General features: G+C 36.3%; 1 protein-coding gene across 3 annotated transcripts in view; it reads right to left on the bottom strand.

Moving 5' to 3' along the window:
* Positions 1 to 9440: 9440 nt before the first annotated feature.
* The window catches only part of KIAA0825 (KIAA0825 ortholog), a 386168-nt gene continuing 370112 nt past the window's right edge, over positions 9441 to 25496 (bottom strand). For all 3 annotated transcript variants that reach the window (XM_060637682.3, XM_060637680.3, XM_060637683.3), the window contains one exon: positions 9441 to 9747. In XM_060637682.3, the coding sequence (XP_060493665.2) occupies positions 9630 to 9747 (118 nt within the window). In that variant the 3' untranslated portion in view covers positions 9441 to 9629. The remainder of the gene's footprint in view (positions 9748 to 25496) is intronic.

Below are 25496 nucleotides of genomic sequence, written 5' to 3'. Positions count from 1 at the left end.
GACACAGAATCTGAAGCAGGCTTCAGGCTCTGAGCTATCAGCACAGAGCCCAACACGGGGTTTGAACTAATGGACCATGAGATCATGATGTGAACTGAAGTTGGATGCTTTAGGTGTCCCAGATATGCCACTCAGGCACCCCCAATAAGTTCCATTCTTACAGACACTAAAAGAAGACCTTGACCTGTTACCTTACGTTATACACAAAAAAATTCAAAATGGGTCATAACACCTAAATGCAAATGGTAAAAACAATAAAGCTTTTAGGAGAGAATATAATAACTTCATGTCTTTGGGATGGGCAAAAACCTAAGTTGCAAAAAGTATGAATCAGAAAAGATTAGTAAATTGGACATCACATTTTTTCTTAGTGGAACCACTGTCTCATGAGTAGGGAAAAGATGATCTGGGTTCCAGTATTTTTAAAGTACCACACCTAAGATAGAGCTTCCATTCCATGAGTGGGAGCTGAGCAGAAGGTGAGAGCCCCCACCTCTTGACTGCATTTGCCAGAGATTTAGCCTCAGCACCAGGCAGGATGACAAATGTTGAAATCCTGCTCTTCTCAGGAAGAAAGTCTTCAGATTGGGAGGGTCCGGGTCTTTGCTGCAACCTTCTGAGATGGAGTCTCTGCCTCACTGGGAACAGTTAAGAAAGGGGCGGTTTTGGTTCAGGTACCACATGCTATAGCTTTTCCTACCAAATTTTCACGGGTTTTCCTGGAATAGATAATTTTTTTTATTTGATGTTTGTACATGGGCCATTTCCAGAGCCCTTAAATGCATTTTATTTGTTTTTGAACTTTTCTTTGAGGGAGTGTATCTGAAGTTTTATCTAGCTGTATGTTGGAAGAAAGTATCAGGTGTGCACTTTGGGCCAGCTTGAATCTCTCTTCATTTCTGGTCTGTTAATTTTACTTTTGACCCCAGCTCTGGTATTCTGGTTTTTTATTTGTTAGATTCCACTTATCAATACTACCTGGTTAGGTTAGAGATAGTGTGTTGAAGTCTGGGCTTTGCTGTGCATCTCTTTTTTTAAATTGACATCTAAATGACATAGAACATCATTTTAGTTTCAGGTGCACAACATAATTTGATATTTGTATATACTGAGATGATTACCACAAAAAGTCTAGTTAACATCCTTCACCATACATAGTTAATTTTTTTCTTGTGATGAGAATTTTTAAGATTTACTCTCAGCAACTTACAGTATGAAGTACAATATTTTTATATATAGTCATCAATTGTACATTACAACCCCATGTCTTATTTTATAACTTGATGCTTGTGCCTCCTGAGCCCCTTCACCCATTTTGCCCATCTGGTCCCATTTCTACAATCACCAATTGTTTTCTGTATCCAGGAGCTTGTGTATTGTTTCTTTGGTTTTGGTTTAGATTCCACATAAAAGTGATATACAGTATTTGTGTGTTTCTCCATCTGAGAAAAAGATCATCCATGTTGTCACAAATGACACAATTTCACTCCTTTTTTGGCTGAATAATATTCCTGTGTGTGTGCGCACACATGCATGCATTTTCTTCATCTATTAATCATTGGACACTTAAAGATTGTTTCAATGTCTTGGCTATTGTAAATAATGCTGGAATGAATATGGGACTCAATTTTTTGCTGTTGTTAGTGCTTTAATTTTCCTCAGATAAATATCCAGAAGTGGAATTGCTGGATCTTATGGTATTCCTATTTTTAATCACTTGAAGAAATTCCATACTGTTTTCCATAGTAGCAGCACCAATTTACATTCCCACCAACAGTGCATAGGGGTTCCCTTTTCTCGACACCCTCACCAATACTTGTTGTTTCTGGTCTGTTAAAACTTTTTTGATAGTGGGCATTCTAACAGGTGTGATGTTATATGTCATTGTGATTTTGATTTGCATTTTCCTGATGATTACTGATGTTGAGCATCTTTTCACATATTTCTTAGCAATCCGTTTGTTTTTGGAAAACTATTCAGATTTTCTGTTTTTCAATGAAAAATTTTCTGCTATTGAGTTGTATGAGTTTTAAAATATTGTGGATATTAGCCCCTTATCAGATATGTAATATGCAAATATTATCAACCATTCAGTAGGTTGCGTTTTCATTTTGATGGCTTCCTTTGCTTTGCAGAAGCTTTTTAGTTTGATGTAGTCTCACTTGTTTATTTTTTACTTTGTTGCCTTTACTTCTGGTGCCAAATTTAAAAAATCATTACAAAGACATGTCAAGGAACTGACCACCTGTATTTTCTATTAGACGTTTTATGGTTTGGGTCTTACATAAGGCTTTAATCCATTTTGAGTTGATTCTTGTTTACAGTATAAGGGGTCCAGTTTTGCTCTGGCATGTGACTGTCCAGTTTTCCTATCACCATTTATTGAAGAGACTGTCTATTTCCCATTGTATATTGTTGGCTTCTTTGTTATAAACTAATTAGGCACATAAGCACGGGTTTCTTTCTGTCCTCTCTAATCTGTTCTATTGGTTTTTGTGTCTCTTCTATTGCCAATACCATACCGTTTGTTGTTGTTGTTGTTGTTGTTGTTGTTGTTGTTGTTGTTGTTTGGGGGGTAGGGGGGAAGTGCATGTGCACATTTCAGTGGGTGAGGGGGAAAGGGAGAGAATCTTTAGCAGGCTCTATGCCCAGCACGGAGCCCAGTGCAGGGCTGGATCTCACAACCCTGAGTTTAAGACCTGAGCCAAAATCAAGAGTTGGACACTTAACTGATTAAGCCACCCAAGCATCCCAATACCATACTGTTTTGATAACTATAGCTTTGTGATAGAATTTGAAATGAGGAAATATACCTCCAGGTTTGTTGTTCTTTCTCAAGATTGCTTTTGATATTCAGGGTATTTTATAGTTCTATTCAAATTATTCATTTTTTTATGAAAATAATCATCAGTACTTTGATAAGGATTACATTGATTCCGTAGCTTGCTTTGGGTGTTATGGGCATTTTAACAATGCTGTTTCTTCCAATCCATTAGCACAAAATATCTTTTCATTTATTTGTGTCTTTTATTTTATTAATGGCTTAGAGTTCTGAGTGCACAGATCTTGTAGTTCTCTGGCTAAATTTATTTTTAGGTATTTTACTATTTTTGATGGGATCAAAAATGGGTTTATTTTCTTAATTTCTCTTTCTGATAGTTCATTACTGTATAAAAATTAAACAGATTTTTGCATATTGATTTTGTATCCTGCAACTTTACTGAATTTGTTGATTAATTCAAAAAGTTTTTTGGTAGTCTTTAGGATTTTTTGTATATAACATTATGTCATCTGCAGATAGTGATAGTTTTACTTCCTTTCTGATTTGAATGGCTTTTTTTTTTCCCTTGCCTAATTTCTGTAGTTAGGACTTCCAATTCTATGCTAAATAAAAGTGGCAGGAGTTGCATCATTGTCATATTCCTGATTTCGGAAGAAAAGCTTTGAGCTTTTCAGCATTGAGTATGATGTTTGTGGTGGGCTTGTCATATATGGCCTTTGTTATGTTGAGGTGAATTCCCTCAGATTTTATCACAAATTGATGTTGAATTTTGTCAAATGCTTTTTTCTGTAACTATTTAAATCATGATTTTTATCCTTCATTTTGTTAATGTGGTATATCACATTGATTTATTTGCAGATGTTTAACCTTCCTTGCATCCCTGGAATAAACCCCACTGGATCATGGTGTATGATCCTGCTAATGTATTGTTGAATTCAGTTTGCTAATATTTTATTGACATTTTTTGCTACTATGCTCATCAGAGAATTTAGATTGTAATTTTTTGTGGCATCCTTCTCTGATTATGGTATCAGGGTAATACTGGCCTTATAAAATGAATTTGGAAGTGTTTCCTCTTCTATTTTTTTGGAAGAGCTTGATAAGGATTGGTAATAATTCTTCTTTGAAGGATTGTAGAATTCACCAGGTAGTCAGTCTGGTCCTGGACTTTGTTTATTGGAAGGTTTTTGATTATTGAGTCAATCACCTTACTAGTAATTGGCCTGTTCCCATTTTCTATTTCTTTGTGAATCATCCTTAGTAATTTTTCTTGTTTTGTTTTTTTAAGACATTTATCCATTTCTTTTAGATTGCCAAATCTTTTCATGAGTAATTTTTCATAGTAGTCTCTTATGAGATCCTTTGTATTTGCGTGATATCTGTTGTAATGTCTCCTTTTTCATTTCTGATGTGTTTATTGACTCCTCTCTTTTTTCTTTTCTTTTTTTTTTTTTTAATGTTGATTCATTTTTGAGAGAGACAGACAGAGTGTGAGGGGGGTAGGGGCAGAGAGAGAGAGGGAGACATAATCCAAAGCAAGAGTCCTCTCTTTTTCTTTTCTGTGATCCAGGAGCACAACTCACCCCACCCACCTCCAAAGTCAGGCAATGAAAGAGCATCCCTTTGGTGGCAGTCATAAAAATTGGGGCACCAAACAGGTGTAAAAGTTCCCCTCTGGGAGATAGTATGCAAAGGGAGAGTGTGTAGATGGCACACATTGGCTAGAGCAAGGCTGAGGATTTGTAAAGGTGTAGGACCCATGGAAAGAAAAAAAAAAAGGTGCCCACAGATTGGAGAGAAACATAGTGGGGTGTAATGCTGGTGCCCACTTTGGGGATGGGGGAATGCCTACGCTTTTGAACAACTCACAAGTACAATGCATTGCGCTGTCTTTTTATGAACAAATGAGATTCTTTACCATAAAGTCTGGTCAGGATCAGCTGCTTCTGAGCAGTGTGGAGCAGGTTAAGTTTGAGTGTGTGAGTCTGTTAAGACTCTTTTCTCAGATCACTGTAGACTTGTGGGTCTTGTATATGCAAGCCCCATTGTTTTTCAAAGCCAGATGTTTTGGCTCATCTCTTAGCTGCAGGTCTTAAAAGTTGAAGTGCCCTATTTGAGGTTCAAACCCTTCACTCCTTAGGAAGAAGCTGTGGTTTTTGAGTTCCCTCTTGACTGTGTATTATCAAGCCGGGGGTATGTTTTATGGTGAGCATGTGTTTCAGTCTTTCCTACCCACTTTGATGTGGTTTTTCTCATTTGCCTGATGTGTAGTTGTTTCTTAGTTAGTTTTTAGGGTTTTATTCCAAAGGAAATTGTTCCATATGTAGCTGTAGATTCAGTGTGTCATGGGAGGAGGTGAGTTCAGGATCTTTTTACATGGCCGTCTTGACTAGAACCTCACTGTGCATTTTCATTTAAAATCTGAGTCAGTTTTTTCATATTTCTGTAACTCATTTTCTTATTATCTCAAGTGGGAGTCTCAATAAAATTCTAAACAGGGGCTTAGAAAGAATTTAATTGGCTATTTTATATATATTGTCTTGCAAAAAGCCTGGTTTACTGTAGCTGCTTGATAAGTGGCAGTAAATATTAAGTCCTGGCTCTTTATCTGTAGCCCATCTCTACTTCCACTTCTCAACATGGTTACCCTCATAAAGGATATTCAGTGCCTAAATTCCAATTTGTGGTGGATAGACTGCAGAGTGACTCCCATCCATCAAACTCACTTTCTGGCATCCATATGCTGTTGTGTGTTCCCTTCCCCCGAGCATGGGCAGGAAGAGTGTTTTGCTTTTGACCATTAGAATTTGTTAAAGGTGATAGAATGTGCATAGTTACATGTGTTTGATTACATTACATAGAGTTGTAACATTGATCTTTCTTTTAATGTTTATTTTTGAGAGAGAGAGAAAGAGAGAATGAGAATGAGCAGGGAGGGGCAGAGCGAGGGGGCCACAGAGAATCTAAAGCAGGCTCCAGGCTGAGCTGTCAGCACAGAGCCCAACATGGGGCTCGAACCCACAAACCACAAGATCATGACCTGAAGTGAAGTCAGATGCTTAACCAACTTAGCTACCCAGGTGCCCCAATAACATTAATCTTTCAAGGAGATTCTTTTCCCCTTGCTGGCTCTGAGGAAGAAGGAGGCCATTATGGGAAGACACACATGGCAAGTAACTGAGGTCCTTAGTCTGATAGTCTGCAGGCTAATGAATGTTGTCAACAACCACGTGAGCTTTGAAGTGGATCCTTCCCCAGTTGAGCCTCAGATGAGACCACAACCCTGGCTTATACTTTCATTGCAACTGTGTTATATCCTAAACCATGCCCAGGCACAAAACAGTTGACACAAGAGACTGTGAGATAATGTATATTATTTTAAGCTGCCAAATTATGTCAGTAATTTTGTACAGTAATTGGTAAGTAATACAGGTCTTTTTTTCTATTTTTTTTAACTTAAAAAAATTTTTAATGTTTATTTTTGAGAGAGAGTGTGAGTGGGGGAGGGGCAGAGAGAAAGGGAGACAGAATCCGGAGCAGCCTCCAGGCTCTGAGCAAGCTGTCAGCACAGAGCCTGACGTGGGGCTTGAACTCACAAACTGCGAGATCTTGACCTGAGCTGAAGTCAGACACAACAAACTGAGCCACCCAAGCGCCCCATAATACAGGTCTTTATGTGTGCAAGTAATTATAATATTTTGAAAGGAAAAGTGTTTTTTATAAGGTTTTGAATTCTGTAAATTCTTGACAAACAAGTGTTTATTGCTTTACTGATGGTGCTATTGAAAACATTTCTCAAAGGCAAACCAGATAGTTTTGTCATTGTGTGGAATAATAACTGATGCTGGATATATTGGTCTCGTGGTTCCCAATAAAAATTAAGAGCTTTCAGGCATCTTGTTAGGCATTTTGCAATGGAATTTCTACATATAGCAGTTCTGGGGAAGTGTGTGTGGTAAAAAACATGTAACATAAAACCTACCATCTTAACCTTTTTTAAGTATATAGTTGAATAGTGTTAAGTATATTCACAATGTTGTGAAACAGAGCTCCAGAACTTTTCCATCTTGTAAAACTGAAACTCTGTACTCATTAAACATCTCTTCTTTTCCCTAGCCCCAAGTAACTAGCATTCTACCTTCTGTCTCTATAAATTTGACTACTTTAGCTACCCTATATAAGTGGAATCATACAGTATATGTCTTTTTCTGTCTTATTTCACTTAGCATAATGTCCTCAATATTCATCCCTGTTGTAGTATGTGACCAGATTTCTTTCCTTTAGAAGTCTGAATACAGCTTTTTTTTGTTTTTAATTATGAAATATTTCAAGCATAATGAAAAGCATTCAAAAATCTTAAAGAGTTTTTATAATAAGAAATGCTAATTAAAAATTACCAGAAGCTCTCTCTGACTCAGGAATATGTGAACTGGGGTAATAGAACACTTTGGGTAAGCACCTATTGGTAGACAAAATAAGTGATTTATTTTTCATATTTCTTGGTAGATAGTTCTATAAAGAGTATTTGGTAGCGATGACAAAAATGTAAAATACTTGAAATATAGATTATTATTTATATTTTATTAAAAATTCATACTTTTTCACATAGTAACCGATAAACTAGATACATCTTTATAATTACATAAAAATACAGTTAAACAGAACACAGAAGGAAGATAATATTTTTGCAATAAGCGTATTGGGACTAATAAAGTATTAGGCTTAATTGCTGCTGTTAAGTTACACAAATGCAAAATAAACATGAGAAAGAATAACTTTTTAAATACCATTCTTTTCATATTTTAAGAAACATGTTGAGTATAAAGTCAAAATAATCTGATAAACCAATGTTTTGTCATTTAATATTCCCAATTATAAATTTCCTTCCACTGGCTACAGTAATCTCACTGAGCAAATATAGAAGAGAATTCATCTGTAAACTCTTCTGTTTTTCACATTTTTCTCCTTCCTCCTCATCTCTTTCTCCCCTTACTATTCTTATTTCCCTTTAAATGGAGCCATTAAGAAATTTTTTCTAGAGGAAATAAGTCACTTCTTAGCATTACCATAGAAATGTACAGATTCAGTAAAAAAAAAAAATGTTAAAAGATGATCTTTAAATATATTAGAAAACAAAGAACCCAAATATGAAATATTTTACTTTATAAGATTATTTAGTTTATTGGTTCAGTTTATTTTTATTTTGACTTTCTATTTTAGTGTCTATTCTAATAAAATATAGTGTGCAGATTTACACAAACCATCATGAAGCTGAAGAAAGAAAATTGTTGTCTTCAGTTGATTGTTACAGTGTTACTATAGGTAAGATTAGTGTTCATAGGTAAGATTAGGTGCAAAGTTCAATTCTCATAAATATTTCTTACCATTTCTAAATTGTCTGTATAGAAGTTTTAGAAATTATTTCAACATTGTCTTAAAACATTTAGTTCATGATTATACTAACCAACAAAGTACATTTTATAGAAATAAAATGTGTTACTTGGTAGACAGCTGGCTACATGGCCATTTATATGTTTTTATGTAGGAAATAATGCAAGAGATTTTCTAAGGTGGCCTCCTCTGCATTCTAAGATTTTACTTTTTAAAAAATGCATAAGTACTTTCCTTTGGAAATTATCTAGCCTACACATATTTTATAAAAATCACAGAATGTGGGAACATGGACAATCTGAGAACATCAGAAACATAATGTTCGATGTCATATAGTCTAAAATAGATAAGGCTTCTCCCAGATGTCCTGCAGATTGCTCAACAATCTAATTGTCTTCTTTTATTGACATTCAAACAACTGTTTGAATTATTTACTAATTAGTGTATTAATTACCCACTAGATGGATAACTCTGGAGCAGGTATTTGGGAAAACTATGGAACCCCTTAAAGAGGGAGACTTCATATGACAAACCCTTTGAGGTCTTTATAATCGAATACCATGCACTAATAGGAAGGGTATAGTAATTATAACTTGATGTGAGGGCTCTAGAACACATTCCATTGTGTGTGTGTGTGTGTGTGTGTGTGTGTGTGTGTGTGTGAGTGAGTGTGTGAGTGTAATAGAAATAAGAGAAGTAACAGAAACTATGGGATTGCTGGAATGAGTTTTAAATGTTATTTGGGGAGAAAGATGGTTTCCAGTTGGGGAAAATGGTAAGTGTGTGGCTTGAACCAAGAGGATAACAGGCAGTTGCCTGAACATGGAGACATTGGGTATAGGATCTGAAAGCATATGATTGAAAGTTTAAATATGATGTTTGAAAAACCATTATAGGCAGAGATAGGACTAAAGTTATATATTAGGAGAATGTTTTTCTGGTTAAGATAAACTGCCTGAGGAAGTGGCTTTGGAAAAGGAGGCTGGTACATTGGTGGGTTTTAAAAGTCACTAAGACCTGGACTTGGGCTACAGCTATAAAACTAAATTGAAATTTTCAGACAACCCTCAAGGGGCTATGTTACTCCATTCAACTTAACATCCAAATGCTGTATTTAAAAATCCTTAGGGAAAAGATTTCCAAACATTTTGTCTGTTGTCATAGATACTTCAAGACTGAAAGAAGAAAAAAAAATATAATTCAAAGGGAACACGAGATGGCAGCAGTTATATAAAGAGAACAACTGAGGAAAGAAAAACATTTGAAATTATTTTTAAAGTAAAAAATGTGTAGCACTTTATTCTTTATGTGGTGTATTCCTTTTCATTTCAGAGATTACTCAGTTATTGGTTTCATGCTTCACAGCACATCTGAGGTTCATTCTGACTGTAGTAAAAATCCTACTCCATTACATGTGATTATTTCCTAAAATAAAGCTGTTGCTGTTTTCTGCAGATTATGGTTCCTCTGTGTTATCTGAGACAGAAGAGTTCTGGATGGTGCAAAATTGTTTTAAATGTTCCAGCATTGCTTTTTCTTCCTCTTCTAGTCTTTCATTCTTTTTCATTTCCCACCTAAAAGAAAAATCACATTTTAGTATTTTTGTAACTTCCAAACTATAGTCAACACTCAGTTATTCAAGGCTTGAATACTCTATCACTGGTTTACTGAGGCATCTGTCTTCTACTGACTGCCTCTCCAGCACCAAAGTTCACTGTCACTGCTCTTGCAGATTGGGACAGAGAATGGGAGAAGAAAGTGGAGTCAAACCAGTTCTACTCCAAGGTAAAGTTTTAAAATATTAAGTGAGTTTTCTGAATATGTTAATTTAAAAAATGTATATGCTTTACTAGGATATGCATGCATATAAATAAAACCTAGAATTAGCAATTAATAAGTAAATATTTTCCATAGTATTTTTCCCCACTGATCAGCATATCAGTGGCTTTAAGCTGCAGAGAGATTCTCCAGGAAGACTTCAGCAGCAAGAATATTTAGCTCAATTGAATATACTGTATATTAAAGGCAGGTCAGTCTATTCCTAGAAATAATATAAGATTTGAAGTAATCAAGTTAAAATGACCCAAGAAAAGCAGCAAATTGTTAGGAAAATTCAATGGGGATTTGGCTAAAGAAGAGAGATTAAATACTCTAATTTTGGGTGATTGACAGATACAGAACAAAATGGTAGAATATGAAAATGTATATGAATATAACCTTTAAAGTAACTAGCACAATAACCCAAATCCAGTTAATTCCTCCTTCTCCTTTCTCTTTCATGTATGCCACTTCCCCAGGACTGGCCAGGGCACATTTAACCTAGCAATCCAACAATGAATCCTCTGCATATATTTTCTTTCTCTTTTCCTCACTCCTATTTCTACCAATCCCCAGGCCATCCACTATGACATGCTGTCATAAATGGATTTTAAATCCAATGTCTTGGGGCGCCTGGGTGGCTCAGTCGGTTGGGTGTCCAACTTCAGCTCAGGTCATGATCTCGCAGTCCATGAGTTCGAGCCCCGCGTCGGGCTCTGTGCTGATGGCTCAGAGCCTGGAGCCTGTTTCGGATTCTGTGTCTCCCTCTCTCTCTGACCTTACCCCATTCATGCTCTGTCTCTCTCTGTCTCAAAAATGAATAAACGTTAAAAAAAAAATTTATAAATCCAATGTCTTAATCCTAAAACACCCTAAGAAGATATATATCCTAAAAGACTCTCTGCTATAAGGGAATAGAATTTCTAACAAGCAAGTACCTGTTCACTGAATGTCTTCCAGAAGCCCACTGTTTTATTATAGTCAGAACTCCTGGATAAGAGTTTGTCATACATGAAGAAAATATATTGAGTTTGGAATGGGATCATTCTGATTTTCTTCAATGAAAAGAAAGCAAGGACATTTCATTTTCCATAGAAACCTCCTACTGGGATCCTTGTTTTCTTTCATATGGGTTTTCTTGGAGTGTTGGGTTCAATATGCCCTGACCAGTCCTGGGAGGTGGTTTATTATAAAGCAAGAAAGAAGAGTGGAGATAAAGATGGAATTATCTGAGAGATTAGACATGGGTTTAATTTGCATATCTTCATCATTGTCTGCCTGGGATTCTCCTCATATCCTAGCCCCAACCTTCGGTGGATCTAAAAACTTATTATTTATGGTTGTCTTAATTTCTCTATACATTCCCATATGGTCAGAGTTAGGTCATTGGTCATATAGGTTTTAATAACAACTTGAAGGACAAAGAGATTTTTCACTGCTACACTGTTCAGTCATGTGACAAGGGGCAGTTCTCCTTAGGTCAGTAATTAGAATTTTAAAGTTTAGCCTACAAGGTACTTTCTACTATTTTCATGGAGTTTTAAAGATAAAAACTGTCATTACTCATTTTATACAGGTGAACTTGGTTTTCATTAATTTTCATATTAAGTTGAACTCCTTCCAAGAAGGAATATATTAATAACAAAATACTTAAATAGCACTATGTCTTAGGCATTGTTTTAAACATATGACATATCACTCTTTAAATCTGTACTAGAAAATGTTGTTGTTCCCATTGTACAGAGGGGTAAACTGAGATATACTGTTAATGTCACTTGTCCAGGTATCTTTGGATTGAAATCAAGGAGTCAGGCTCTAGAGTTTAGACTTACAAATGAGGCACTCAGCATAATTTTAAAACCATTTTACAGGTATCATTCATTAATGTTAAAAATAGTTTGAACATTTTATTTCCTGAAAAATGTTGACCAAATTGGACTAGATATTTAAAAAAAGAAAAAAAGAACTCTCTAAAATTAATGTAAATAATTTAAAGAAATCCAAACATGAAAAATTAGGTTTGCCTTTTTTATTCCATGGAAAAGGTGCTAATATTGTACTGAGTAAATGAATTATTTTATGACTGTCAACAGAACAAAATATGTAATATGTACATAAATATTTTGATCATTGTCTCTACTTGTGAAAATTGGAAGCACGATCTCTGCTTCATTTAAATATCTGTATAATTAATGTAATTTAAATGAATTGTATACATAATAGAATCCAAGATAAGGATTTTTGAAGCTTCATGAGAATTGTAGGCACCTAACAGTATAATTGAGCTGTTAGTAATTAATGATCGTAAGCAACATAATTTATCTATCACAGCCTTTTTATATTTGCCTGGTGCTTATTAAGAAGAAATCATTTCATGTGAGAATAAGAAATTTTGACAGAGATAGGAAAAAAAATAATATTCAAACTACATTTTCTCTAATAATTTCACCTTAATTGAATAAAGCATTAGAGATTTGAAATGTATGTTTATTTATCTCAAGTACTATTTTATTTCAAATCTATAAGTTTCTTTTTTGAAGTATGATTGGCATTATATTAGTTTCAGGTGTACAATATATTGATTTCATATTTATGTACATTACAAAATCATCAGGCTGAGTCTAGTTACCACCTATTACCATACAATATTGTTATTACAATATTGTTGACTATATTCCCTCTGCTGTACAATACATCCCCATAGCTTATTTATTTTATAACTGGAAGATTGCACCTCTTAATCTCTTTCAATTATTTCACCAGTTATTTTACCAGGTGGAAAGCCTGCACCCGCCTCCCCCCTGACAACCATCAGTTTGTTCTCTATATTATGAGTCTGTTTCTGTTTTGTTCATTTGTTTTGCTTTTCATATTCCACAGGTAAGTGAAACCATATGATATTTGTCTTTCTCTGACTTACTTTACTTAGCATAATACCTCTAGGTCTATCCATCTTGTCGCAAATGGAAAGATTTTGTTTTTTTAATGGCTGAGTAATGCTCCATTGTATATATACATACCGCATCTTTATCCATTTGATCTATCTCTGAACACTTAGGTTGCTTCCATATCTTGGCTGTTGTAAATAATACTGTAGTAAACATGGGGGTGCATAATTTTCAGGTTAGTGTTTTCATTTTTTTCCAGATAATACCCAGAAGTGGAATTGATGATAGATCATATAGTAGTTATATTTTCAATTTTTTTTTAATGTTTACTTATTTTGAGGAAGAGAGACAGTGTTAGCAGGGAAAGGGCAGAGAGAGGGGGAGACACAGTATCTGACACAGGCTCCGGGCTCTGAGCTGTCAGCACAGGGCCTGATGCAGGGCTCGAATTCACGAACTGTGAGATCATGACCTGTGCCGATGTCAGACACTTAACCAACTGAGCCACCCAGGCGCCCCTCTATTTTCAATATTTTAAGGAACTTCTCTACTACTTTTCATAGTGACCACACCACTTTACATTCCCACCAACATTGCAAAAGGATTCTCTTTTCAACACATCCTCGTCAACATTTGGTATTTCTGGTCTTTTTGATAGTAGCCATTTTGACAGGTGTGAGGTGACATCTCATTGTGGTTTTGACTTGGATTTCTCTGATGATAGTGATGTTGAGTATCTTTTCATATGTCTGTTGACCATCTGTATGTGTTTGGGAAAATATCTATTCAGGTCCTCTTCACATTTCTTAATCAAAGAGTTTTGTTTTTTTTATAGTGAGTTTTGAGGGTTTTTTTTTAATGTTTTGGATATTCCTTATTGGAGATACTATTTTCAAATATCTTCTCCCATTCAGCAGGTTGCATTCTTGCTCTGTTGGTTTTAGTTTGATGTAGTGCCATTTAAAAATTTTTGTTTCTGCTGTCCTTGTCTGAAGAGACTGATCCAAAAAAAAATATTGCTAAGACAGATGTCAGAGAGCTTACTGCCTATGTTTTCTTCTAGTTTTATGGTTTCATGTCTTACACTTAAGTCTTTTATCCATTTTGGGTTTATTTTTATATATGGTGTTAGAAAGTGGTCCAGTTTCATTGATTTGCTTGTAGTTGTCCCATTTTCCCACCACCATTTGTTGAAGAGACTCTCCTTTCCCCACTGTATTCTTGTCTCCTTTGTCATAGACTAATTGACCATATAAGCATGGGTTAATTTCTGGTATGTCAATTCTTTTCCATTAATGTTTGTGTCTCTTTTTTTGCCAGTAGTATACTGTTTTGATTACTATAGCTTTGTAGTATAGTTTGAATTAAGGAGCATGGTACCTACAGATTCATTCTTCTTTCTCAACATTGCTTTGGCTATGTAGAGTCTTTTGTGGTTACATAAAAATTTTAAGATTATTTGTTCTCGTTCTGTGAAAAATGCCATTGGTATTTTAACAGAGATTCCCTTGAATCTGTAGATTGCTTTGGGTAGTGTGGACATTTTAACAATAATCTCCTTCCAATCCATAAGCATGATATATTTTTCCATTTATTTATGTTCTTTTCAGTTTCTTTCATCACTGTCTTATAGTTTTCAGAGTACAGGTCTTTTGCCTCTTTGTTTAAATTTATTCCTAAGTATTTTATTCTTTTTGATGCAGTTGTAAATGGGATTGATTTCTTCTCTTATAGTTTGTTATAAGTGTATAGAAACACAAGAGATTTCTGTGTGTTTTTTATCCTGCAACTTTACTGAATCCATTTGTTAATTCTAATAATTCTAGTAGTTAATTCTAAGAGTCTTTCCAACTTTTTTATATATAGCATTAAATCATCGGCCAATAGTGCCAGTTTTACTTCTTCCTTTTCAATTTTTATGCCTTTCATTTTTGTTTCTTGCCTAAATTCTATGGCTAGGACCTCCAATACTATGTTGAATTAAAGTGGCATTGTCTTTTTCCTGTTCTTAGAGGAAAGGTTTTCAACTTTCCAACATTGAGTATTATGTAGCTTTGAGTTTACCACATATGGCCTTTATTATGTTGAGGTATATTCCCTCTATACCCACTTTGTTGAAGGTTTTTATCATATGGGTGTTGAGTTTTGTTAAATGCTCTTTCTGCAGCTATTAAGATGATATGATTTTTATCTTGCATTTTATTAATGTTTTTATCACATTGATTGATTCACTAATGTTAAACCATCCTCACATCCCTGGAATAAATTTCATTGGATCACGGTGTATGATCCTTTTAATGTATTGCTGAATTCGGTGTGATAATATTTTGTTGAGGATTTTTTCATCTACGTTCATTGGGGATATTGGCCTTTTTTTGTAAGTCTCTTTGTCTTGTTTGGTATCAGGGTAGTGCTAGTCTTATAAAATTAGTTTGGAAGTATTCTTTTCAATTTTTTGCAATAATTTGAAAAGGATAGGTATTAACTCTTGTTTATTTGGTTTTTTTTTTAATTTAATTAATTAATTTATTTATATCCAAGTTAGTTAGCATAATGAATTCAGGAGTAGATTCCAGTGATTCATCCCCTATGTGTAACACCCAGTGCTCATCCCAACAAGTGTCTTCCTTAATGCCCCTTACCCATTTAGACCAAACCTCTATCCCCAGTCCCTCCAGTAACCCTCAGTTTGTCTCTGTATTTAAGAGTCTCTTATGTTTTGTCCCCCTCCTTGTTTTTATATTATTTTTGTCTGCCTTCCCTTATGTTCATCTTATTAACTCTTAAATTTTTGGTACAATTCACAGGTGAAGCCCTGTGATCCTGGACTTTTATTTGTTGGGATTTTTTTGAATACTGATTCAATTTTATTGTTAGTGATTAGTTTACTTAGGTTTTCTATTTTTTATCATGATTCAATCTTAGAAGATTGTACATATCTAGGAATTTATCCATTTCTTCTAGGTTGTCCAGTTAGTTGGTGTATAATTGTTCACAGTAGTATCATGATCATTCATATTTCTGTGGTATATGCTGTAATTTCTCTTTTGTTTCTGACTTTATTTGGGGCCTCTTTTTTTCTTGAGGAGTCTGGAAAAGTTTATCAGTCTTATCTTTTCAAAGAATCAGCTCTTAGTTTCATTGATCTTTTCTTTTTCCTGCATTTAATTTATTGCCTCTCTGAACTTTATTGCTTCATTCCTTCTGATAATTTATGTCTTTGTTTGCTTTTCTTTTTCTATATTCCTTTAGGTATAAAGTTAGGTTGTTTGAGATTTTTCTTGTCTTTTGGAGTAAGCTTATATCTCTGTGAACTTCCCTCTTAGAACTGCTTTTGCTATATCCCTTAGATTTTGGAACATTGTGCTTCCACTTGATTTGTCTCAAAGTATTTTTACATTTCCCCTTATCTTCATTAACCCATTGATTGTTTAATAGCTTGTTGTTTAGTCTTTACATGTTTTTGGTTTTTTCCAATTTTCTTTTTGTAATTGATTTCTAATTTTATCCTATTGTGGTCTGAAAAGCAGCTTGATATGATTTCAATCTTGTTATATTTATTGAGACTTTTTTTATGGCCTAACATGTGGTCCACTCTGGAAATTGTTGCATTTTGAAATGTGTACATGAAAAGAATGTGTATTCTGCTGTTTTGGGATGGAATATTATATTCCATCTGGTGTGCTGTGTCATTTAAGGCCAATGTTTCCTTGCTTATTTTCTGTCTGGATGATCTATCCAATAATGTAAGGTAGTGTTAAACTCACCCCTACTATTGTATTACTATCAATTTCTGTTTTTATGTCTCTTAATATTTGTTTTACATATTTAGGTGCTCTATTTTGAGAGTAGAGATATTTACAATTGTTATATCTTCTTGTTGGATTGATCCTTTTGTCATTAGATAATGTACTTCTCTCTCTCTTGTTGCAGTGTTTTAAACTCTATTATAATTATTGCTAACCAGCTTTCTTTTTGTTTGTATTTGCATGAAATATCTTTTTCCATCCCTTCACTTTCAGTATGTGTGTATATTTAGATCTGAAGTGAATCTCTTGTAGGCATCATTTAGATTTGGTCTTTTGTTTTGTTTTTTTTTTTATTTTGGTGTTGTTGTTGTTATTTTGTTTTATCCCTTCAGCCATCCTATGACTTCTGATTGGAGAATTTAGTCCATTTACATTTAAAGTAATTATTGATAGATATATACTTATTCAATTTGTTAATTTTTTCTGGCTATTTTTTTAGTTCCTTTTGTTCCTTCTCTTGCAGTTTGATGCTTTTTTTTAGTATAATGTTTAGATTCCTTTTGCTATATTTCTTTGTGTATCTATTGTAGGTTTCTGGTTTGTGTTTATCATGAAATTGATATATGATAGCATATATATATACATATATATGGCAACCTAGTTTAAGTTGACAGTCACTCAAGTTCATTTACATTCTAAAAGCACATTTTTACTAACCCCCCTTTTTTTGACATCGTATTTTACATCTTTTTATTTTATATATCCCTTACCTAATTATTATAGTTATCGTTGGTTTTAGTAATTTTGTGGGTTTTTTTTTTAAGTTTACTTATTTATTTTGAAGATGGGAAAGGGGCAGAGAGATAGGGACAGAGAGAATCCCAAGCAGGAACCACACTGTCACTGACTCATGGCTCAAACCCATGAATCGTAAACCATGAACCATGAGATGATGACCTGAACCAAAATCATGAGTCAGATGCTCAACCAACTGAGCCACCCAGGTGCCCCAGTACTTTTGTTTTTAAACTTTGTATGAGCTTCATAAGTGAATGGTTCAGTACATTTATTACATAATTGCCTTTCCCAGAGAGACTTCTTTTACTTTCATATATTTTCTTATTTTTAGTTATGACTTTTTCTGCTTTAATTTAGCATTTCTTGTAAGGCTGTTTTAGTGGTGGTGAAATCCTTTACCTTTTGCTTGTCTGGGATACTCTTTCATTTTCCTTCAAGTTTAAACTTTGCCAGGCAGAATATTCTTGGTTTTACGTTTTTTCCTTTCAGCACTTTGAAGATATCATGCCACTCCTTTCTGGCTTGCAGAGCTTTTGCTGAAAAATCAGGGGGTAGCCTATGTGAGCTCCCTTGTATATAACTAGTTGTTTTTCTCTCTTACTGTTTTTAAGATTCTCTCTTATCTTTAATTTTTGACATTTTAATTATGTGTCTTGAAGTTGCTCTCTTTGGGTTAATCTAGTTTGGAACTCCATGTTACCTGGACCTAGGTATCTGTTTTCTTCCACAAGTTAGAGAAGTTTTCAGACATTATTTCTTCAAGTAAGTTTTTTGCCCCTTTCTCTTTTTCTTCTGGGATTCCTATAATGTCAATGTTAGCAAGCTTGATGTTGTCCCTGATAGCCCTCAAAACTCTTGTTTTTTCAAATACTTTTTTTTCTTTTTGCTGATTTTCTTGATTCTGATTGGGTAGTTTCTACTATCTGTTGCCAGGTCACTGATCTGCTTTTCTGTATCTGATTTGCTGTTGATTCCCTCTAGTATATTTTTTCATTTTAGCTCTTGTATTCTTTAGCTGTGATTGGTAGTTTTTTATATTGTCTCTCTCTTTGTTGAAGTTCTCACTGTGTTCATCAGTTTCTTCTCCTGAGTTCTGTATCTATATGACTATTATTTTGAATTCTTTATCACGTCAGTTATTTACCTCCATTTCATTAAGATCTTTTTCTGCGTTTTTGTTGTTGTTCTTTTTTTGGAATACATTTCTCTTTCTTTTCATTTTGCTTGATTCTCTGTCTCTATTTCTATGTATTCAGCAAACTGGCTACCTCTCCGGTCTTGAAGGGGTTTCCTTGTGTAGGAAATGTCCTGTGGGCCCCAGAAGTACACTCTCCCTTGGCCACGAGAATCAGGTGCTCAAGGGGACATTTCCTGTGTTAGTTTGTGTGCCAGCCTGGCATGATGGTGGTGGTTGGGACTCTTCCCTTGGCCCAGCTGGCTAGGTCACTGCAGCTGGTTAGATTTCTCTTTGTGGCTCAGCTGGCTGGGGTTGCTGTAGTGTGTGGGGCTTTTCCCTTGACCACGCTGTCCTGGGCTTCAGTAGTGGGCAGGGCTCTCACATTCCGCCCCTCACCCTCTGCCACCACCAGCTGGTTGGGGCTGCTGTGGTGGGTGGGGCTTTCCTAGGCCCACCCATCCTTCTGGGGTACTACGGGTGCTGCTGCAGTTGTTGGCAGGGTTGTCAGCAGGCAGCCCTACCAACATTAGCACCTTCGAGTATGAGTAGTAGCGGCTTTGGCTGAGCATGGTAGAATATGACCACAAAAGTGGTGCTTGACAGTGTTTCCATCCCCAGTGTCTCAGCAGTTTTCCACCTGACTGGCAGATGTTCCTGGACTAACACCTATGTTCTAGGCATTTTTCCAACTAGCATTTTATTGCTGGTTCCTAGGGCCAGTTAGACTGCACACAAGCCCTTTAAGAGTGGGTTCTCCATTCCCTAAAACTATGATTTTTCTGGTTATAATCCCTGTTAGTTGTCAAAATCTGGCTTTTTAGAGTGTTGTCTCTCCTGTGAAGGACCTAAGAGTTGAAATGCCTAAGGGAGGCGTTCTGTGTTCTTGAGATCCCTCTCAATTATAGATCACTGCACCTGGGTTGGGCTTTTTCTTTTTTTGGTGAGAACTTGTCTCTGTCACTCTTACCCATGTCAGTGCTGCCTTTCTGTCTCTGATTTTGGAGGCCGTTTATCCATTTTCAGGTTTTTTTCTGAGGAAATTATTCCAAATTCCTCCATAGTTATCTGTGGGAGGAGGTGCTCTCAGGTTCTTCCTATGAAGCCATCTTGAATTTTCTCCCATCTGTAAGCTCTTAAGAGTTATCTTTAATTCTATCCTAGTTTTTAGGCTTTGTTAACACAGTGTAAAAACAAGTCAATTCTATCAAATTACTATTGGAAAAGAAAATAGTTTATCAGTTTGTTAAACACAACTGATTGGGAAACTTATTTAAAATGTCTATCCCGGGGGCGCCTGGGTGGCTCAGTCGGTTGAGCGTCTGACTTCGGCTCAGGTCATGAGCTCGCGGTTTGTGGGTTCGAGCCCCGCGTCAGGCTCTGTGCTGACAGCTCAGAGCCTGGAGCCTGCTTCAGATTCTGTGTCTCCCTCTCTCTCTGCCCTCCCCCCCACTCACACTCTGTCTCTCTCTCCTTCGAAAGTAAATAAACATTAAAAATTTTTAAAAAATAAATAAAATGTCTATCCCTAGTTTATATTAATATGTTTAGAATCTGTAGAGGAAGCATGTCCCTCAGGAACCAGAAAATGTTGGAACCAGTGTATTTAAAAAAAATTTTTTTGGGGGCACCTGGGTGGCGCAGTCGGTTAAGCGTCCGACTTCCGACTTCAGCCAGGTCACGATCTCGCGGTCCGTGAGTTCGAGCCCCGCGTCAGGCTCTGGGCTGACGGCTCGGAGCCTGGAGCCTGTTTCCGATTCTGTGTCTCCCTCTCTCTCTGCCCCTCCCCCGTTCATGATCTGTCTCTCTCTGTCCCAAAAATAAATAAAAAATGTTGAAAAAAAAATTAAAAAAAAAAAAAAATTTTTTTTTAACGTTTATTTATTTTTGAGACAGAGAGAGACAGAGCATGAACGGGGGTGGGTCAGAGAGAGGGAGACACAGAATCCGAAACAAGCTCCAGGCTCTGAGCTGTCAGCACAGAACCCGACGCGGGGCTTGAACTCACGGACCGTGAGATCGTGACCTGAGCCGAAGTCGGCCGCTCAACCGACTGAGCCACCCAGGCGCCCCGGAACCAGTGTATTTTAATTTTCCCTTAGAAGCATTTTGAAGTGAGTATATTTTTGTTTTTCCTGACTTTGGTAGCCTGCTCTCTTTCGCTATTGCTAAATTTCCTACCTGCCTACTATGGAAAAAGAACTACAGCCTGACCCACACTCCAGCTGTTGGCAATGAATTGTTGTATTTTAGTCCCTAATAACAGCAAAATTCATGAGACCTCACTGATCTCTACCATAATCTTAACTGTCTTCTAGAGTGTGCTCCATCTATATAACTCCTGGGTATATAGATGTGGGAGTATGGCCTATCTTTGACTATGGTTTTCTTTTTCTATCCAGTCACAACAGGGACTCTAAACCCTGGACTGAGATACTCTAATAGAACCAGCATTGACAACTTTGGTCTCCTGCACTACGTGGATTGACTTGGGAGTTGTCAGCCTCGGTGGGTCTTCTGGATTTACACATACATTCAGCCCCGGACCAGAAGTATCCACCTACTCCTCTGTATTTTATATGATTGTTAGTTATATTATAGGGCTCTTTCACGTACCACACCATGTGCTAAGAGCTTTCTGTTTCTGCTTGCCTCAGTGAGCAGTGGTGGCCTTGGGACCTCTAAAATAAGACCTTGGGGGATAAGAAAAAAACAGTCACACCACACTGAGTAACTGTTCTAGTTGTCAGTTTAGTAGAATCTTTTATATTGGAGGGTTTTGTGGATAGCTGTGTGTCACAGCCAACCAAGAGAGTCCTGCTTGGGGAGAACATACACATAAAGTATACATATCCTTGGTAGGGCAGTCTGTCATGGAAGCAATTCCTGGGGCACCCTTACTATAGGAAAGAGTGACCAACACTAGACAGAGGAAGAGGGCAAGAATCTAGAGTGTGAGAAGTACTCTGAGGCATTTACTATGGCTTCTCCTAGAAGAAATACATCTAAAATCGATGAACTCAGCTGTATCCTGAGTAAGAGCACAGGCTCTGGAATCACTCTGCCTTTGGGTTGAATCCACACAACCACTTACTAATTAAATTACTTAAGGCAAATTTCTTAACTCTGTGCATCAGGGTTCCCATGTATAAAATGGGGTCAGAATAGTTAGGTGCACAGCCATGTCCATTAGTTTATGTATTGCCTATGACTGATTTAAGTCTATGTCAGAATTTAGTAGTTATGACTGAGACCAACTAAGTTTGTCCCAGGAAGCCTAAATACTTACTATTTGGGCTTTTACAGAAAAGTCATTCTAATTGGGGTGGTGCTGCCTCCCTATGGGGAAATGTGGAGAGCATTTTTGGGTGATGCTATCTAGAGAGTGTTTCCCCAACCCATGAAACAGAGATGGTAAACATCTTTATATACAGCAATCCCAAACAATATTTTGTCTTCTCAAAATGTCAATAACATCTCTGCTGAGAAACATGTGCCCTAGAATCTCCAAAATAATGTTGAAACATGCCTATCTTGTGATTTTAATTCAAATCGTTTTAGTGTTTCACAGTTTAGAAAACTCTTTACCGAAGAGTGGAAGTTTAGAAGCCAGGTACTGGATTTGAATCCCTTACACACTGTGTGACTATGAACAAGCCAGATAAACTGTGCCTCAGTTCTTTATCAATAAAGTGAGAGTAAGAACAGTGTCTGCTACTTGGAGTTGCAGTCAGGATGATAGGACTCAGTACACATAAAATAGTATATGCTTCAGAGCAGACACTCAAACAGTGATTATTGTTACCATTATGTGGCATATTGTTTAAAGTTGCAAACAGCTGAAGTCCTAATTATGATGTCTTAAGCAATAGAGGGGTATTTTTCTCACATAACAAGAAATCCAGAGGTAGGTGACTACCAGAATGGGTTAAAAAGCTTGTAACAGCAGGGCTCATGTCTTTGTGGTTCTCTTGTCCTTCACCCTATGGTTCCAAAATGATTGTTGGAGCTTCACATCCTATCCTTGGTTTGAGTCAAGAAAAATGAGGAAGAAGCATACCAGCTCTTCCTGTCTCATTTTAACAGGGAATTAAAACCATTCCTAGATTCCTCTCAGTGGATACTATAGCCATACTGTGTAGGTTTGAGTCCCAACTCTACCTTTTACTAGTTGTGTGGCATTGGGCAAATTTCTTAATCTCTCTGTGCCTCAGTTTTCTTATATGCAAAATAGAGGATGATAATGGTTTGTAACTTAGTGCATTATTATTTTTTTATTTTTTAATTTACATCCAAGTTAGCATATAGTGCAACAATGATTTCAGAAGTAAATTCCTTCATGCCCCTTACCCATTTATCCCATCCCCCTTCCCACAACCCTACAGTAACCCTCTTGTTTGTTTTCCATATTTAAGAGTCTCTTGTGTTTTGTCCCCCTCCCTGTTTTTGAATATTTTTGCTTCCCTCCCCTTATGTTCATCTGTTCTGTGCCTTAAAGTCCTCATATGAGTGAAGTAATATGATATTTATCTTTCTCTGACTAATTTCACTTAGGATAATACCCTCTAGTTCCATCCACGTAGTTGTAAATGGCAAGATTTCATTCTTTTTGATTGCCAAGTAATACTCCGTTGTATATATATACCACATCTTCTTTATCCATACATCCATCAAGGGACATTTGGGCTCTTTCCTTACCTTGGCTATTATTGATAGTGCTGCTATAAACATTGGGGTCCATGTGCCCCTTTGAAACAGCATAGCTGTATCCCTTGGATACATACCTGTAGTGCAATTGCTGGGTCGTAGGGTAGTTCTATTTTTAATTTTTTGAGGAAATTCCATACTGTTTTCCAGAGTGGTGCACCAGTTTGCATTCCCACCAAATGCAAAAAGAGATCCTCTTTTTCCGCATCCTCGCCAACATCTGTTGTTGCCTGAGTTGTTAATATTCGCCATTCTGACAGGTGTGAGGTGGTATCTCATTGTGGTTTTGATTTGTATTTCCCTGATGATGAGTGATGGTGAGCATTTTTTCATGTGTCGGTTTGCCATCTGGATGTCTTCTTTGGAGAAGTGTCTATTCATGTCTTCTGCCCATTTCTTCACTGGATTATTTGTTTTTTGGGTGTTGAGTTTGATAAGGTCTTTATAGATTTTGAATACTAACCCTTTATCTGATATGTCACTTGCATATATCTTCTCCCATTGTGTCAGTTGCCTTTTAGTTTTCCTGATGGTTTCCTTTGCTGTGCAGAAGCTTTTTATTTTGATGAGGTCCCAGTAGTTCATTTTTGTGTTTTTCTTTTTCAAAATTGCTTTGGCTATTCAGGGTCTTTTTTGGTTCCATACAAATTTTAGGATTGTTTATTCTAGCTTTGTGAACAATGCTAGTGTTATTTTGATAGGTATTGCTCTTAGTGCATTATTGTAAAGAGTAGGTGAACTCTGAATTCATAAAGTGGTGGTATTATTTTATGAGACTACTTCTCTCAAGGGGCTTCCCCAGAGCTCTTGCCTTGATGTTCTTTCTGCCCTGGGCCTTTATACTGTTTTATCAGGTAAATTCTCTTTCTTCTAAGTACATGGATAAAATGAAGTTGGTTAGTATTACAGTGGTTTGACTCAGTTTTCATGTACACATTTCTGTGATTATGTTGTTCCCCTCCTGTCTTTCATGAGGGAGGCGTTTCAATGCTAGTTCACTCATTCAGCCTAGCATGGCCATGGCTATTTTTGTTTTCCTGTAAACCCTTTGTTGTATCTTTCAAATACAGTGCATAATAATGGCATTTGATCATATTATTGGCATTTCTCCTGAAATGCTAACAAAATATTTGGATATAAAAATGTAAGTTGAAATAAGCCTCCTGATTTAATGTTATTAGTAAACATTTATGTAGTACTTTATATTTACAAATTGCTTTACAATTATTTATTAGTTAATTGTACTGTTAAACAACATTAACCATCTGGCCAAATTAATGATTTCAAATTGTCCTACCAGTCGGTAGCTGAACAGTAAAAAGTAAAGTCATATTGGATTTTATTCTCATTGAACAAACTGTTTTGTCCTTCTCTTTTCTCTTCTGCACAACATAGTGCAGACTGACTTCAAAGGGAGGTTCAAATCAGAGGGAAAAAGAGGTCTGTTTTCTTTCTCCTATTGTCCTATAAATGTGGGCGTTCCCCCAGATTCATGCTGGACCTTCTGCACTGAAAAGCAGTCTTCCTCCCATGGAAAACCCCACATCTACTCCCACATATTCAGCTCTTGTCTCCTTATCTGTAATTCATCTGTGTTCCAAACTATAATTCAGTACCTTTAAAAACATAATTTAATGTTTTTTAAATTTTTTTTTTTTTTTCAACGTTTATTTATTTTTGGGACAGAGAGAGACAGAGCATGAACGGGGGAGGGACAGAGAGAGAGGGAGACACAGAATCGGAAACAGGCTCCAGGCTCTGAGCCATCAGCCCAGAGCCTGACGCGGGGCTCGAACTCACGGACCGTGAGATCGTGACCTGGCTGAAGTCGGACGCTTAACCGACTGCGCCACCCAGGCGCCCCTAATTTAATGTTTTTAAAGGTACTGAATTAGGTTTTAAATTTAAAGGTACTGAATCTTCAAGCTTTCTGGATTCAACTTGGTGGTGGTCGCTTTCACTCCATCTTCAATTATATTCATAATTCATATTTATTCTAATGTATATTTTTAATTATTCAAACTAACCATTACCATCATACTGTAAAGCAGGGTCTGACTTCAAAAAGTACTGTGTGCCTATACTGGCATCTTGTCTACACAGTCAGTCACCATTAAAGGATAATTTATTCTGCAGTCACTCCAACATTCATCTCCCTGCCATCAGTCCACAGTTCAGGTGCTGTGATA

The sequence above is a fragment of the Panthera onca genome, chromosome A1 (genome assembly GCF_046562875.1).
Source record: "Panthera onca isolate mPanOnc1 chromosome A1, mPanOnc1 haplotype 2, whole genome shotgun sequence".
Lineage (NCBI taxonomy): Eukaryota > Metazoa > Chordata > Mammalia > Carnivora > Felidae > Panthera > Panthera onca.
The sequence above is the reverse complement of the archived record's forward strand: the minus strand, read 5'-3'. Positions and strand labels throughout refer to the sequence as shown.